The sequence below is a fragment of the Brassica napus genome, chromosome A9, assembly GCF_020379485.1.
Source record: "Brassica napus cultivar Da-Ae chromosome A9, Da-Ae, whole genome shotgun sequence".
In the NCBI taxonomy this organism is placed as follows: domain Eukaryota; kingdom Viridiplantae; phylum Streptophyta; class Magnoliopsida; order Brassicales; family Brassicaceae; genus Brassica; species Brassica napus.
In genome coordinates, this window is record NC_063442.1 from 10726032 (window position 1) to 10743652 (window position 17621).

A 17621-nucleotide genomic window follows, 5' to 3' on the forward strand; every position below is an offset into this window, starting at 1 on the left:
CGTTTCCATCGCAAACCCAACCATCAATATACTTGCCACCACCTTCTTTCACAGCCTCAACGCCGGTTGCTTTTGTCTTCTTTTTCAGAGCGATGAAAATCAAAGTCGCATTTGTGGCAGTTAAACCAAATTTTGCCCCTCTTCCTCACGCTTATCACATGTGCAAGTAAACCTTAGCAAGAATCAGCTCTTAAGCTACTCTTATGCCTATCCTATCTTACTTAGCTTCAATTTCTTTGAAACGTTCCTCACTAAGATGGTAAGCATCAGCTCCGTTGGCTCCCGCAAGGTCCCTTTCTTCTTTTGTTACAGTTTTTCCTAGTTGGTCTTGGAGCAGCTAACATTGACGATTTCATGGGATCACCAGATGATTCCGGGTCACAGACATTGGAGATGAAGAAAAACTCAAAAGCTTCATTCTTGTCGTGCTTTGTCGTAAAAGAAATTACAGCACGGATGACCAAAGTAAGCTGATAAGTACAAAAGAAAGTCAAAATTTCAAAGGTTAGTAGTTCAGATCGGCGTCAAAGAACAATGTTTAATTACCGAGGCAAGAAGTAATATATTTAGGAACGCCATGCAAAGTGTTGGATTACAACCAACTAGCTAGGGTGTAAATTGTACTATCAAACAATTCGGGGAAAACTTAAAATAGTTTCAAAATTTTGGGGCTCAAAAACCTTAACTTTCATCAACACTTAAATAATTTACTTTCGGATTGTTATCTCATTTTTTTTTTTGAATTTTCAAGGCTGGGAAAAAAATGGAAATTACCGAAACAGGGACTAGATGGTAATTTTCACGTGAGCTAGTGAAAAATGGAAACTAAACAACGGCTATATTTGATGACGATCATAGTACGATTTGGTTGCAAGGAGAGAGACCAGATAGTTATTTAGTGTAAACACAACACAACCATTCTTCCTCTCACTTTCTCTTCTCTCATACTCAATTCTCAAACTCGCTCTCTCTCTCAGAACTTGATTTTTCTAATACCTCAGACCAAGATGAATACGTATTACGGCGATCTCACGGAGACGTGGTCAAATTTCTCTCTCTTGGTGGATACTGCGGCTTTGCTGCACGAACAAGAACACAAGCCAACATGTTACACGGAGAAGAAGAAGACCGTATCTCGAAAAGAAGAAGACGAACATAGAATGAAGAGAATCTTCCATCTTTTCCGAAGAAAACCAAGATCATCATCCGTAAAGAAACCTCTTCAAAACCCTAACGGTGCTTCCACTTCTTCACAACTCTTCGATCTTAACAAGATTCCTTCAGATAAAAACCCTAGTTCCCTATCGACTTCCTCCTCGTGCCTAACAGAGAACAACAACACAAGCAGCCGCAAGAGACGTGCCGTGCAAGAAAGAAATCAACGCTGTTTCAAGAAAGCAAAGGTGTCACCTTTATTCACATGGGAGGGGAAAGACACGCCGGATTGGATGATCCAGTTGATGAGAAGCACGAAAGGAGCTGCAGACCCGATGCTTATCTTCGAGAAGACTCTGTTCGAAACCGATGTCAAACCAAGCCAGAGCCGTCTCTCGATCCCTTTCCACAAACTGATACGTAACGACTTCCTGACACTGGCTGAGTCGAGAATCATCGAGGAAGACATCAGCAACAGAGAAAAGATGGGTTTGGGAGCGGTTCTTGTCGATCAAGGCAGCAAGAAGTGGGGTGTGTTTCTCAAGAGATGGGAGATGAATGGTTCTTGGAACTACGCTTTGGTTTGTGGGTGGAACGATGTTGTGAAGGCTAATGGATTGAAAGATGGAGACAGCATTAGTCTTTGGTCTTTCAGGTGCCGAGGAGTCCTCTGTTTTGCTCTTGTTCCTCTTCCCATGTGACAGAGTTAGAGCTCTTCTTTTGCTTTCTCTGTGATAACTTCTTTTAGTTGAGACGATTTTGTAGGTTTTGGTACAGTTGTGTTTGATCTTACAACACCTTGTTGGGTTTACCTCAAGTGATTTTTAGTTGTTGCCTGATTCTGTACTATGATTTGATGTCTTAAAAGTTTCAGTTTATTGATAGTTTTTATTTATCTGACATGAATCTTGATGAATGAAACGGATTTTAACTCAGTTTAGTTGTATAAACAGCTAGAACAATATAAAACCAGCAACAAAAGTTTGGCAAAAGTATATATAGTCTCTAAAGTACATAGTGAACCGTCAAACAACCAAGTGCCAGAGTTGAATTATGAATATATACAGTCTTCGGCTTCGGCCAAGTCTTGTTTTCTACCAATTATTTCCTCAATGGCTCTTTCTGCTGCATTGACTAGCATTCATTGAATTCTTTCTTACATGGAAGTAGTTAAACTCTATCAAACTGATAAGCCAAAGAAGATATCACAGAAACTTGAGAAATGTTTGAGCGGGAACATCAAACCGACAAATATAGCAAAGCACAGCGCGCAAGAAGTAAAATCAGGGTAGGAGTATTGAACGTTGGAGACTGGTTGAGCATGAAAATGCACAAAGGCTATAAGAGAAGCGTTTCTATCCCAAGTAAACGTATTTCTTATTCGGGTCTCTCTAATCACCACGATCTATTAACCAGCATGTTAAGAACCCACAAAAGCTTAACACATATTATTAGCGAACCAATCTGAAGTTTTAAGCTAAGTTCTTAAAGAAGAACACAAAGTTTTAAGTACTAAAAGAACAGATTTCAAAATATAACATTCATCCCAAAAATGTTTTTTCTGTTAATTAAAGTCAATTTTAAGTATATTATAAGCCATGCGTATAAAAAAAATTAGGGTTTAGCATTTAGAAGATGGGTTGGGTTTATATACTTTTAGAAATAATTTTCAAATTTTTATAAATGATTTAATATGATTAATTTTGAGTTTTTTTCATCACAAAATTAGGGTTTAGTATTTAGAAGATGGGGTTGGGTTTATATACTTTTAGAAATAATTTTCAAATTTTTATAAATGATTTAATATGATTAATTTTGAGTTTTTTCCATAGTGTAATTATGAAATTGGTTATCATAAAGGTAAATTTGAAAAGTAGTAGTAAAATTAATAAAATTTCCCCATTTTAAAGATATTTTCCAACTGTATATTTTAATTTTAAATATTTTTCCTTTTATTATTTATATCGTTTGGAAAAATATAATGAAAAAAGGAAAAAAAATTATAAATCTGATTAAAAACTGTTAAATTATTTAGCAAAAAAAAAACTGTTAAATCAAAACGAAAAATTATTAATCTGATTAAAAACTGTATTAATATGTAGAAAGGGTATATTTCCTGAACTTTTCGTAAAATTGGCCTATTTTCATTAATAAAACTTTTTATTCATTATCCATATCAAAGTAAAAAAGGAAGTTGGCTAATCACTAGTAGATCTGAGGCGGTTTGATTGCAAAAGCCCAATTAGTATTTAACTATTTAATGTCAACACAACCATTCTTTCTCTCACTATTCTTTATTCGCTCTGAAACAAAAGGAGAGGTTGATTGAATCTTTTCTTCCTCGTTAATTTCGAACCCTAATCTCGAGCGAAGATGAGGAGCATGGTTAAGGGAGGCGTGTGGAAGAACACCGAAGATGAGGTCCTCAAGGCCGCCATGATGAAGTACGGTAAGAACCAATGGGGTCGGATCTCGTCTCTCAGCGTTCGCAAGTCAGCCAAACAATGCAAAGCTCGCTGGAACGAGTGGCTCGACCCTTCTATCAAGAAAACTGAATGGACCAGAGAAGAAGATGAGAAGCTTCTACATCTTTCAAAGATTCTCCCTACACAGTGGAGAACAATCGCTCCTGCCGTGGGACGCACGCCATCTCAGTGCCTTGAGAGGTACGAAAAGCTTCTTGATGCATCATCATGCAGTAAGGGTTATGAAGCAGGGGGTGATCCACGGAAGCTACGTCCTGGTGAGATTGATCCTAATCCAGAGTCGAAGCCTGCTCGTCCTGATCAAGTGGACATGGAAGATGATGAGATGGAGATGCTTTCTGAAGCTAGGGCTAGATTGGCTAACACTAGGGGGAAGAAGGCTAAAAGAAGAGCTAGAGAAAAGCAAATTCAGGAAGCTAGAAGTCTTGCTTCTCTGCAGAAGAGGAGGGAACTAAAAGCAGCTGGGATTGATGATGGGAAGCGTAGGAACAGGAAGGGAAAGGGGATCGACTATAGTGCAGAGATTGCTTTCGAAAAGAGGGCACCTGCTGGATTTTATGACACTGCAGATGAAGATCGTCATGCTGACAACCATTGAAGAAGGCAAGATGTGGAAGCACAGTTACTTAAAGCAAGATGAATGTTGTTGTTTCTGATTGTAACTTGGAATTGATGAATGTTTTGACATGAATATGTTTTGTGTTAACAATTTCAATTTGTTTGATGTTTACTTTTATCTTGTTGACTTAAATATCTGAATTTAACTCGGTCTTCTTGTAAACTTGTTGCCAACTTGGCAAGCATATGATCTTCAACTGTCATAGCTTTTCTACCTGTTATTTTGATGCATACTTGTGTTCCCCTTCACACTTGATAGCTCGTTCTTGATTTTGTCATTCGTGTTGTATGAATTGCTGATAGTTTGTTTTAAGTTCTGGAATGGTGGATGCGTTTGCTACATGTTTAGTGTAACAACAGCGAAAAAATGGGTGTGGGAACAGTTCTCGTGGATCAACGAAGTGAAAAGTAGGGTGTGATTCTGAAGAGTTGTAACCTGCATTACGTTTTTGCTTGTGGGTGGAACGATATTGTTAAGGCCAACGGATTGAAAGACGGCTATGTCTTTCAGATGTAACTGAGTAGCTCTTCCTCTCCCCTCTTATAACTGTTCTTGAAATCTTATTACAGGCGATTCTCTTGGTCTAGTGACTTTACTGAATTCTAATTAACAAGGTTAGGGTTTTACTTGTTGGGTTTTATCTCTTTAGTAAGTTGTTTCTGATTCTTAACTATATATGATTTGATGATACTTTGACATGAATGTGTTTTTGTTTTTGTTTTTGCTAACAGTTTGTTTGTTTGATAGTTTCATTCATACATATGACATGAATATGTTGATGTCAGAATCTGATTTTAACTTGGTCTTTGTATAAAGAACGAACATAAAAAATACAAAACCAGGAACAAAAACTTGTTGAATTCTGATCTTATACCGTGGATGCAACAAGACCAAGACAAATCTCTCGTGACAAGAAATACCACGCCAACAATAAGACATGATATCCAAAAAGCTATTGTCCAATCTACCATCAGAGATTTCCTTGATGAGTTCAGATGATAGAGATTTCACTAGCTCTATGAGTGTAGTGTATGTGAATCCATTTGGTAACTATCCCATTGTTCTTCATTTTCTAGAATAACTTGTTTGTTTCAGGCTCCACGCTTGTGAGGGAGAGACTAGAAAATAAATCATAGGCTTCATCTACCTTATTACCTTTCACATTCTATGGATGATGATGTTGTACTTCAAGTCAATTCTCCTCTTTGCAATAACCTCAAACATTTCCCAATGCCTTTTCCCTGTTTCGCATTAGTGCATAGAGACCGTTAAGCCTGGTGTTATCAATTAGTCAATTACCATATTAAGGCACGCACCATGGGACGTCGTCTCTTGGAAAAGGTCTTGGGCCGTATATAGTTCACTCACTTGACAGAACTTCTTTTAGACATGTCATGGAGAAATTCCACCCCACCGTTCACTTGCTTATCCCTACAACATCCGTCTATGAGAATTTAAAGTCACTATATGTTTTGAGGAGCAACATCGATCACTGAGTTATAAGCGTATGGTATCAGGAAATATACCCCTACCGAGCAACTCTTTGTATAATTCTCCAGCCTCCAGTAACTTCTCTTCTTTGAAAGTTACAATATTAGGAATGATTTCCCTTTTTACTCATTATCACTCAATAGTTCTTCAGCACCGCTCCATCTAAAAATCTACACGAATAGAAACAACCATATTACAGTTGTAGCTTTTTTTTTGTGTGCACGTCACACGGTTGTAGCTAAAAAAACATTCGGTTCCCTCGCCTGCAAAACTTCCTTTGCTCAAAGAAATTAGACTCTTTGGAATTTTTTTTTTTTTGGTAAAAATGTAAAGATATTATTATCAAATTTTTTCGTTTTTGACAGAATTACAAAGATAACAAGAAACAGAGAAAAGAAAATAAAATCCTAAAAACAGATTCAATCTAGCGATTACAAGGCAGACACAACAAACCGCAACTGCAAACCCGAAGCTCAACCAAGTCCACACCAACATCTTGCCACAAAAGGTTGAGCCAAGTTCAACCGAGAGTCGGACTCCGGTAATTTTGGCCTCCCCGGTGATCCGCTCTTAAAAATAATAGCCCAACCGAGAACAGCTCGCCGAGGGCTTCATAGCACCCGCCTACAAGAACAGACAGCAACAGAAGAGGTCTAACACCCGCAACAACCAAACCGAGCATTATTAGGCCCAGACACGACCTATACAAGATGTCGGTCCGAGTAAAAAAGGCCGCATTCTCCGTACTTCCAGCCCCGAACCCGACCTGCAAACAATTGACCCGTACACCACCACAAGAAGCTCAAGCGAGCCATTATGGTGCTGGGATGTGAGCGAAGACCGAGCTTTAAGAAGTGGCGGTGAAAGACTCGAGAACCACCACCACACGCCCGTATTCGCCGAGAACCGATGGCTGAAATTGGTGCTGCAAGAATCGTGACGACGGATACGGAACCGTGAAGAGAAAGTTCAAAGGTGAGGAGGCACTGCTAACGGCCACTAAGACGGCATAGACCACCGCCGTTTAAACCACTGACAGAACCTACGCGAGCCGGTCACTGAGCTCGAGCACCAATCCCTGCATACTCAAGCCCAAAAACTCACCGCTGTGGTAGTGAGACCCACCAGCACACACCTTGGCTACGGAGAAGACCACCCTAGTTCGATGAACCAACAGTAACCCCCTCCCGAGCCGAAGAGAAACCTTAGATCTGAAGTAGTGAACCACCGAAGATCCGGAGAAGACCCACCATCCTTTCTCCTCACTGACTGAGAACGCCCGGCGAGATCTAAGCGAGAACATCGATCTCAACCCTAGCCCCAAAAAGGGGATTGCAACCACAAACCACCGCTCGTCCTCCTCGCCGTGGACCCAGAGAAAGCTGAGAGAACACCAGAGACGACACCCCTCTGCAGCACAGAGCTTCTCCGAGATCAAACCCTAGCCCAGGACGACGAGCATATCGAAGGAGAGCAGGAAGATGGAGCGGCAGCCAACGGGAAACGAAAAAACCAAGAAGGAGGAGCCTCCGGTCGCCGGTACGCGCCGCCACGCGCCGTCCGGGCCGGAGAAAGCAAAGCTCTGTTTGTATCGCCTAGAGAGAAGGTGCAGGAGATAAGGTGGAGAAAGAAAGAGCGCCCTTTCCTCTTTGGAATTAGGAACCAATAGATGTAACCAAAAAAATTTAAATTATTATTAATTACACTTATTTGGATTCTCAGTACATGTAATCAAAATATTTATCTCAGACCCATTCGGTTACATGTTTTAGGGACACGAATATCTACATGTCTACACGTCTACGAGATATTTAGGTGTAATTAAAAAAAAAAAGGTGTTTTCATCTCTTTGCCGGGAACCCAAGTATTGTAAATAGTTTCTCTCACCGTGAGTTGAATCCAAGTGACGGAGATTACAACCGCAACTCCCTTACCACTAGGCCAACTCAACGTTGGTTTTAAAAAAAAGTTAAATATTTTTATTTATTTCAATACATGTAACCAAAATATTTAGGTGATTTTATTAGTAAAAATTACCAAGACAAATAAATTTTTATTAATTATACAAATTAAAAAAGTGATTGAAATGTATTTAAATTATTATTAGTTACAACTATTTAACTAATAGTATTTGAGATAAATAAAATTATTTATAAAATTATTGTAATTTAAAATTAATTTTCATCTGAAAATAAGTATAGTTTACATTAGAATTCTGCAGTGACAGTGACACTTTTTATGGAATAAAAAAAATTATAATGATATTTATTATAAAACAGAAAAAATATTTATCATTTTATTAAAGTAAACCCCTTAAACCATGATCAATGCATGTTTTTAGGATGTAACTTTTAGTGTAATATAAGATACTTTTTTTACTTTTTAATTAAGTAATGTCTCTTAAATAAGAGATACAAATGAGTCTCTCCCATTATTCATGCTATTACTAGAATGTTGGTTAGTTATTTAATCAGTTCAATTTTTTTCTTGTTGTCCTTTTTATTCATTTTCTAGTTTTAATCGAATCTTTTCCAGGTGATTCTAACATTGCAAAGAAAAAAAAACTATTCAAAATATTTAGGTGATTTTAACATTGATCTCCGAAACATAGAATTTTTTACTTAACATATAAATATATGAATATTTTTTACCTAGAATTTGGAAAATAAATACATAAATATTATTGTCGACAAACCATGAGAGAACCCATCATCGCACCAAGTGCTAAAACGCGGGATTCTATGATCATTAATGAGAAAATAAACTATAAAATTTTACAAAAAGTTACATTGGTTGCACGTTAGCCGCCACCACATTCCTCAAATTTGATGGTCCATTTCTTGCACCCTAATACATCCAATCTTTTTTTTTTGATGTATAGATTGTCAATGAATAATACATCAATGTTGAACTTTTAAGCTTGGTACATTCATTTATGTTCTCTTCTGAACTTTAAAATGCATATATATTTTAACTAATATGAGTACTGACTTTTTAAAAATTGTAACAAATGTAATAACTGACAAAAAGGTAACAATTTCAAATTTATTTGACTATTTGATTATACAAAAACTATGTACTTTGTAAAATACGAGAAGGAAAAGTAATAATAATGTTGAGAATCTTTGTTTTGGTGGGAGACAGAATTATAAAGTCACCAATTAGTCTCCACAAACCATTATATATGTGAATATCCAGCTATTTGGTTTAATATTAATGCAGATTTATAGTTTACTTATACTGAGGGTTCGTGGACACAGTCACACAGTCCATCAAAATTTTATTTTAAGAGGTACTAAAACCGAGTGCATGTAACCATATAAGGATATTGTCATTTATAAAATACAAAGAACATCTTTAACTTCACTTTGTTTTTATTTCAAATTTAATTTTAAAGTGAAGTATTTTTAAGATATTTTATTTTCAACTCTATAGTACTAGAAGACAAATAAAACTATTCAAAATGGAGTAAATATATTCGCTTATTACTCCATTTTAAATTAATAACATTAAAAGAAAACTCATCTCCATTTAAACATATTATTATTTGAATAAATTAAACAAATTAATACATTTAAATTTATATTACATGCAAGGAAAAAGGAACTAAACCGAAAACTACTATTTTCAAGATCTTAAATTTATCACTTTCTCTATTTACTTTTCTCCCTTTCTTCAGCAAGAAGCAGTCTCTCCCAGCTTTTTTTTTTGTTTATCTTCTTTTTATCTATTTCAAATAATGTTGGTCTTTTGTAAATTATTGGGCGAGAGGTTTATCTTTAATATACTTTATGCAGCCTTATTTAGTTATTCAGATTCTTTCTTTTTTACGATATTTTAAACTGAATTTGAATCCTCTTTTTGACTAATTAGTAAATAGTCGTTGAGAAAACAGTGAAAACACAGATTAACGTTCTTGCGAAATACCTAATAAAGTTTTGGCAAAATAAATGTTTAATACTCTTTTTTTTAATCAAGTTTAATACTCAAATATATAACCACATGATATCAGAGTGAACTCTCTTCATATTATTTCTCCTTCTCAACCAACTCCGTAACTAGAGAAGATGAACATCATTGAAGCAGCTTTCTTCCTCTGCTTCATTTCATCTTCTAATGTAAGCAATATTCAATCTTTATCATCTTATCTTAAGCTTTTTAAAATATATAACAATTTGCATTTATGTTGATCTTTCCACCCGCCGAAACCTAGGTGCACTTCGCCGGAGCTACTAAACAAACCGCCGGCAACATCACGCTGTCGGAGAACCCATTCACACCCAAAGCCTCACTGATACGTTACTGGAACAAACGCATCAACGGCGGCTCACCACCACCTTCTTTTTTCCTCTCCAAGGCGTCCCCATTAACGACCGTAGACTCCACGCGCTTCGCCACACTCGCTTCACGCCACGCGCTCGACACTCGCCTCTCCGATTTCTGCACCGCCGCGAAGCTCTTCTGTTTCCCTGAGCTCGCCGCTCACTCCGTAACCGAGAAGCACGGCGACGACGTCGGTTTCTCCGTTTACAGCGACAAAAACTTCACCAACTACGGCTCCGACCGTCTCGCCGGAGCCGACACGTTTAAAAATTACTCCGGCGGAGACAACATCGGCGTCGACTCTTTCCGTCGTTACAGCCGAGATTCCGCCGGACACGACGATGGGTTTACAAATTACGCCGGAGAAGTCAACGTCGCCGACCAGAGCTTCACCACTTACGCCACCGGCTCCACCGGCGGCTCCGGCGACTTCACGAACTACCACACGAACGCAAACCAACCCAACGGAAGATTCACTTCCTACTCCGACGAAGCGAACGGCCGGTCACAGTCCTTCACGGCCTACTCCGAGAACGCAAACTCCGGCGCTCAGACGTTCACCAGCTACAGCAAAAACGGCAACGGAGCTCCGAACGGGTTCTCGGGTTACGGATCCGGGTCAAACGTGGTAAAATCTGGTTTCTCCGGGTACGGGGAGACCTCAAACGGAGCTAACGACACGTTCACGAGCTACGGCGGCGACGGGAATCTCCCGGTGAACGATTTTAAAAAGTACGGCGAAGGAGGAAACGGCGCCGTTTACGGGTTTAAGAGCTACAGAGACCAGTCCAACATCGGAGCTGACTCTTTCTCTTCATACGCCAAAGATTCACACAACGAGAAGGTCAATTTCGTAAATTACGGCAAATCATTCAACTTGGGCTCCGATGACTTCACCGGCTACGGGCAAGGCAACGACGGAGGGAACGTCAGCTTCAAAACCTACGGTCAAGGTCCGAGTTTCAAAGCGTACACTAAAGACGGCGTCGTTTTCGCGAGGTACTTTAATAACGCGAGCTCCAGTGGTAAAAAGGTAAATAAATGGACAGAGCCGGGTAAATTCTTCAGAGAGTCCATGTTAAAAGAAGGGACTTTGATGCAAATGCCAGATATTAAGGATAAAATGCCTAAAAGGACGTTTTTACCCCGAACCATAGTTTCAAAATTATCGTTTTCATCTTCTAAGACCGGCGAGGTACGGAGAATCTTCGGCGCCGGCGAGAACTCGTCGATGGCGGGGATAATCTCGTCGGCGATTTCCGAATGTGAGAGACCGCCAAGCTACGGCGAGACGAAGCGGTGCGTGGGATCAGCGGAGGACATGATCGATTTCGCCACGTCAGTGCTTGGACACGGCGTTGTGGTGAGGACGACGGAGAATGTGGTCGGGTCGAAGAAGAAGATCGTGATCGGGAAAGTCAAAGGAATCAACGGTGGAGATTTAACTAGAGCGGTTTCATGTCATCAGAGTTTGTACCCGTATCTACTGTATTATTGTCATTCGGTACCTAAGGTGCGGGTCTACGAAGCGGATCTTCTTGACCCGGAGAGTTCAGAGAAGATTAATCATGGTATTGCCATTTGTCACATTGACACGTCAGCGTGGAGTGCAAGTCATGGAGCGTTTTTGGCTCTAGGGTCTGGTCCGGGTAGGATTGAAGTTTGTCATTGGATCTTTGAGAATGATATGACGTGGACTACTGTTGATTAAGGCTTTGGTCAGTTTTTGTCGTTCGGATAATATTTACTACTGAGTTTTGCTTCATCGTTTTTTTCTCTTTTTGCAGATTTTCTCTCTTTTTTTCTTTCTTAAAGCTTCCATTTTCATTTTATAGTATATTCGTAAAATTAAGATTGAAGTTGAGAGAGTCAATACATGATTATTTGGTTTTAACAGGAAAATAGTTTTTGTCACGTGATCTGCAAGATTCGGCTGATGTTAAAAACCAAAGTCAGTTTCGTGCAAGCCAAGCATTTATCATATCTATCATATCCGCCAGCAACACAATCGTTTGCCAGCTTGTAAAGTAACCGTGTTCAGACAACGCTACTCCAAGATCTCTTACACGGTGTAATCCACTTACTCAAAGAAATATAGCTTTGTTGCTCGATCTTCAGCAGTTTTCTCTAAAGTATAGAGTTTTCTGAAAAGTAGGAGAAAGGGAAACGACCCTATAACTCAGACCTCTCCAACTCATGTGAAAACACCAATATGATGCCACATTACCTGTACTAATGTAGCGACAGTGTTACTTCCATGACGTAATTGCTTCACAAAATCAATCATTATGATGGCAGAACACAGTGCATCGGTTACAGCATCTACTTCTCAAGGATTTTAATCTTAATATCCCTAGATCCAGAAGACGAGTAACCAAAGGAAGTCAGGAGAGAAGAATCATCATCATCACTTACTATCAGAATTTTTATGAACGTTAGGAGTTCCCTGCAATTGCATAACATAAATACTTTCATAATCTTGGCAAGAGCAAGATCCATCTGCGAACGGAATAAGTCCTAACACAATAACATTATAATTGAGTAACATTTTTAATCTACTGTGTTTGTCAAACTATAGAATCAGTTAAGTTAGTTAAAAAATGTTATCTCTGGCTTTTTCAAGTGGTCTAGCATCAGGTCGGATAGATTCAGAGAGATGGCTTTGAGTTATTTTAGTAGATTGAGATAACTATAATAATGACGTATGTGGGCATTAGTGCGTTGAGCTTAGAAACGGCAACGTATAGAGTATGTGAGGTTTTGTTTATTTCATCCCACATCGTCAAATAATAGGAAATTTTTACTGTTTATATATCAGAGAGATGGAAGTGAAGGTCACGACCTTACTTGAACAGGATCTGTTCTATAGGCTCGTACCTCTGTATCCTTGATTTCTAAGGAGACAGGCCCCTAAACCTGGTTGATGAATCATGGCCGTGCGACTTGAGTGTGATTAACGGTTGTGATTCTCATCGGAGTCTCTGCACTGTGGAGGATCGCTATCCGGTTAGATCTTGATCTCTCCGGAGTGGTCGCATGGCTGTCTGACAGGCTTTACTTTTTTCAGTTGAAACATATTATAGTGTCACATGCTACGATCCAACAATTGTTGCTTTTTCATATGATTCCTATCTGTATTTCTGCCCTGGAGCCATGGTTATTAGAATGTTCTAGATATATGGCATTTGAGCTCTGAGTCTTCTGAAGCTCAAACTCATTCAGACAAGAGTGATCTAGATAGTTACTTTCTGCCTGCCGTTTTGATTCTCTTTTCTGAGAATACCAAATCGAGAGCAGTAATATCAGCCTTGATAGATAATGCATCAAGCAATAGCTTTCTTGGGTCTTTTAGCTCTTAATAACTCAAAATTTCATGTCTACAAAAGTTTATTGTGTATTCCAGCCATTTTGAGGTTGTGTAAAGATTAATACCACACCTCCAAGAGAACTCTATCACTTCTAAAAAGTTCCAAGTTCACTCTTTGGGTCAGCAATTCATTCCACCAAAATGAGCATGTTCCATGCCATCAATAACCACTACTGGATTATGTGTGCTATTATTAGCATCCTGGAGGCAAGGTCGAGAACACGTTTTATACAAATAATGACCCATAATATACCCTTTCCATAAAATATCCTGAGAGAAATATAAAAGACCATACAATAAGGATAGCAGTAACCATAGAGAATACTAATGCAAGTAAGCAGCAAAACAGAGCATAACTACAAAACTTTGCTAGAGGATTGCATTAGATTCTATAGGCGGATAAAACATAGAAAATAAACTGTAGAGACTGAAGCAGATTCTTGTAAACAATAATCTGGCTATATTCCTTTTTTTTTTTTGGTTATTCTGATATAGCCATAACTCCCAAGACTGAAGCAGCCAGACATTATATGGTAAGGATGTTTGGTAATTGGTACTGACATCCAGGGAACACAAATGATCACAAGTGTCTGGGTGCAAAGTACTTGACGTGAATGTTGAAGAGAAAGATATGTTATCTCATAGACTATGAGTCATAGTTGAGCCTGTCATGTTAGCTTGGCAATGACGATACAAATCTGTGATGACCTCTGTTAACAACAACCAGTTAATCCACCAAGAACGGTTTCTAGATGGTCCAGTAGTATCTTTGGCTTGACAAGAACCAAAGTCTTGGGTCTGCTTCTTGAGAAATTATCCGACAGCCCAAGAGCTTTCCGCATTATTACGCAGAAGTGGAATCAATCGATTGAGAGCGAACGAGACTACGAACTTCTGGGGCAAGAGCTTCGCCACTGTGGAGACAGAGCATGAAGTGCCGTCACAAACTTATCTACCGGAAACTTATCATGAAACGCAATTTCGGGCTTACTGTATTTGGTATTAGTTTTTTTTTTTTCTGAGGGGAGAAACGACCGCGTATTGGAAATAGGTCACTGTGGGGAGAAAAACGACGACATATTTAGCGTGTGATGTTGTTTATTACATCCCACATCGTTAACAAACAGAGAAGTCAAGCTGTTTATAAAGAGCAGAGTCGAAAGTAGAGGTCACGACCTTACTTGAACAGGATCTGTTCTATAGGCTCGTACCTCTGTATCCTTGATTTCTAAGGAGACAGGCCCCTAAACCTGGTTGATGAATCATGGCCGTGCGATCTGAGTGTGATTAACGGCTACGATTCTCTCCTATGAGTCTCTGCGCTGTAGAGGATCGCTATCCGGTTTGGCCTTGCCCTCTCCGGGGTGGTCGCACGGTTGTCTGACAGGCCCTTCTTTTTTTTGCCTTTCTACTGCCTTTCTACTTTCTGTTTCTTCACCTATATGGCTTTTGCTACTGCAAAAACAAACCCTGTCGTTGAGTTCAATTAGTCGTCGTAGTCTTCTCCTCCAACTAAAACTTCTTTTCTCCGACCATGAATCGTTCTGATCTTTGACCTAGCGTAATGTATATTGATAGTTTCGACGAATTTATGTGACTTACAGAACCTCTATACGTTTCTAGTATATGTATTTGTGTTGGATGAGGCAATGAATGCTCTACTCCTTGCCCATGTTTTCTCTGCAACTAATGCTATACGTTTCTAGATTTTTTTTACATTCTCTCATATATTTTATTATATTTATTTATATAGGAAACATAGACTCTTGACAAAATGATGAGAATAACTCCAATAGGGACTCTCACCATGAAATTCTTGAAATACACATATATAAGTTTTTTTCCTAAACTTATAAGTTTAATATTTAATTATAAGTATTTCCAAATTATGGAAAATCCAACCCAAATGAAGATATTTTGGATCAGATTTCTCGTAATTTTGAGATATTCATAATTAAATACTAAAATATATACATACATTTATGTATTATATGTATTTCAAAAACTTCCTGGTGAGAACTCTAACATTGAGATTGCTCTCATATGAGCGAATCATCTTTCTAAATCACTGTAGTGAATCACTTGAGTGAATAACTCACCCATTTGTAATCTAGCAACATAAAATGGCTGGATAATTTTATATTTGCAAATTTTTAATTTAGTTTGAAGCGAAATCCTACGTGGAAAAAAATTAGTTTACCATTCCAGAAATATATTGATAAATAAAAGGTGGTCCCTAAGTAAAATACTAATTAGAAATTTAAAACTTTAATAAATCAAGGGTAGAAAACAAGAACAAACCAGTTCACAGAATGTTCTCCGGCTATATTGGCGACATGGGTCAAAGCGTGAATCCATTTATGCACCTGGGTCTCTGTTTTCCCTTCGCAAGTTTCCTTGAAAGTCTTACCAAACTCTCCCATCTGTTTCCTCACATGACATGGATCCACTTTGTAGAAAACCGTCATCACTATTTGTCCCGCAGATTCTTGACACTTGAAAATCTCCACCAGCTCATTCAAACACCAACTTGAAGAACCATAGTTCTTCGAGAGCACCACGATTGAGATTCTTGACTCTCTTATCGCCCGTATGAGTTCAGTACCGATCAGTTTGCTTCTCTCAAAACAGCGTAATTCTGATGGACATTCTGACGGAAAATGAGATCTTCGGAATATTCCGACGAATTTCCGAGGAAATTCCGAGGAAAACCAAAATTTCGGTTTCCTCGGCATTTCCTCGGAATATACCGATGAAATACCGAGGAAATAATATTCCTCGGAAAACACCGACGAATATCTGAGGATATATTATAGCCGCTACAGAGCCCTTGGGGGATTTTAAAAATTCCGAGGAAATTCCGAGGGATAATAGGATTTAGGTATTTTCTCGGAATATTCTGAGGCTTTTCCGAGGAAGTAGGGTTTTTAAACCGAAAACAACGTATTGCGGTTTGAATAACACTTATATAACCTTTATTAAGTGTCTTAGACTGATTATGAAGTCAAAATTTTGTTTCTTACCCTATAATAAACACTTTTCCGATTGTATGAACGAAATCCCCACAACATAAGAGAAACACTTATACACTTTAATGAACGGTAAAGGGAATACTTACAATTCGTTTTGAAATTTTGTTATTTCATGGTTTATGATCATCTATACAAAGATTCCTCAATGGTATGCATTGCATTTGTATAAGAAATGATATATGGCAAAAAAAATTGATGTTTTGAAACCCCAAACATGTGTTCCTCGGAATTTCCTCAGAATATTCCGAGGAAATTCCGAGGAACACTTGTTTTTCCTCAGAATTTCCTCGGAATATTCCGAGGAAATTCCGAGGAACACTTGTTTTTCCTCGGAATTTCCTCGGAATATTCTGAGGCTTTTCCGAGGAAGTAGGGTTTTTAAACCGAAAACAACGTTTTGCAGTTTGAATAACACTTATATAACCCTTATTAAGTGTCTTAGACTGATTATGAAGTCAAAAATTTGTTTTTTACCCTATAATAAACACTTTTCCGATTGTATGAACGAAATCCCCACAACATAAGAGAAACACTTATACACTTTAATGAACGGTAAAGAGAATACTTACAATTCGTTTTGAAATTTTGTTATTTCATGGTTTATGATCATCTATACAAAGATTCCTCAATGGTATGCATTGCATTTGTATAAGAAATGATATAGGGCAAAAAAATTTGATGTTTTGAAACCCCAAACATGTGTTCCTCGGAATTTCCTCGGAATATTCCGAGGAAATTTCCGAGGAACACTTGTTATTCCTCGGAATTTCCTCGGAATATTCCGAGGAAATTCCGAGGAAGTAGGGTTTCTAAACCGAAAACAACGTTTTGCGGTTTGAATAACACTTATATAACCCTTATTAAGTGTCTTAGACTGATTATGAAGTCAAAAATTTGTTTCTTACCCTATAATAAACACTTTTCCGATTGTATGAACGAAATCCCCACAACATAAGAGAAACACTTATACACTTTAATGAACGGTATAGGGAATACTTACAATTCGTTTTGAAATTTTGTTATTTCATGGTTTATGATCATCTATACAAAGATTCCTCAATGGTATGCATTGCATTTGTATAAGAAATGATATAGGGCAAAAAAATTGATGTTTTGAAACCCCAAACATGTTTTCCTCAGAATTTCCT

At 38.2% G+C, this 17621-nt stretch overlaps 3 protein-coding genes and 2 non-coding genes across 5 annotated transcripts; all 5 read left to right on the forward strand.

Moving 5' to 3' along the window:
- Positions 1–148: 148 nt before the first annotated feature.
- Positions 149–2001, forward strand: LOC106378573 (B3 domain-containing protein At3g25182). Its single transcript, XM_013818683.3, has one exon. It carries the CDS (start codon positions 1008–1010, stop codon positions 1854–1856), a length of 849 nt encoding a protein of 282 aa, XP_013674137.1. The 5' UTR covers positions 149–1007; the 3' UTR covers positions 1857–2001.
- Positions 2002–3528: 1527 nt separating this feature from the next.
- On the forward strand, positions 3529–4239 carry LOC106378572 (cell division cycle 5-like protein). The gene has a single exon (XM_013818682.1). It carries the CDS (start codon positions 3529–3531, stop codon positions 4237–4239), a length of 711 nt encoding a protein of 236 aa, XP_013674136.1.
- Positions 4240–9709: 5470 nt separating this feature from the next.
- Positions 9710–11873, forward strand: LOC106381970 (polygalacturonase 1 beta-like protein 2). The gene is made up of 2 exons (XM_013821911.3): positions 9710–9869; positions 9965–11873. Exons 1-2 carry the CDS (start codon positions 9819–9821, stop codon positions 11783–11785), a joined length of 1872 nt encoding a protein of 623 aa, XP_013677365.1. The 5' UTR covers positions 9710–9818; the 3' UTR covers positions 11786–11873.
- A 1038-nt stretch (positions 11874–12911) lies between these two features.
- On the forward strand, positions 12912–13128 carry LOC125578860. The gene has a single exon (XR_007316942.1). It is a non-coding gene; the product is annotated as a small nucleolar RNA U3 (small nucleolar RNA).
- A 1484-nt stretch (positions 13129–14612) lies between these two features.
- LOC125578859 lies at positions 14613–14831 on the forward strand. The gene has a single exon (XR_007316941.1). It is a non-coding gene; the product is annotated as a small nucleolar RNA U3 (small nucleolar RNA).
- Positions 14832–17621: the final 2790 nt, after the last annotated feature.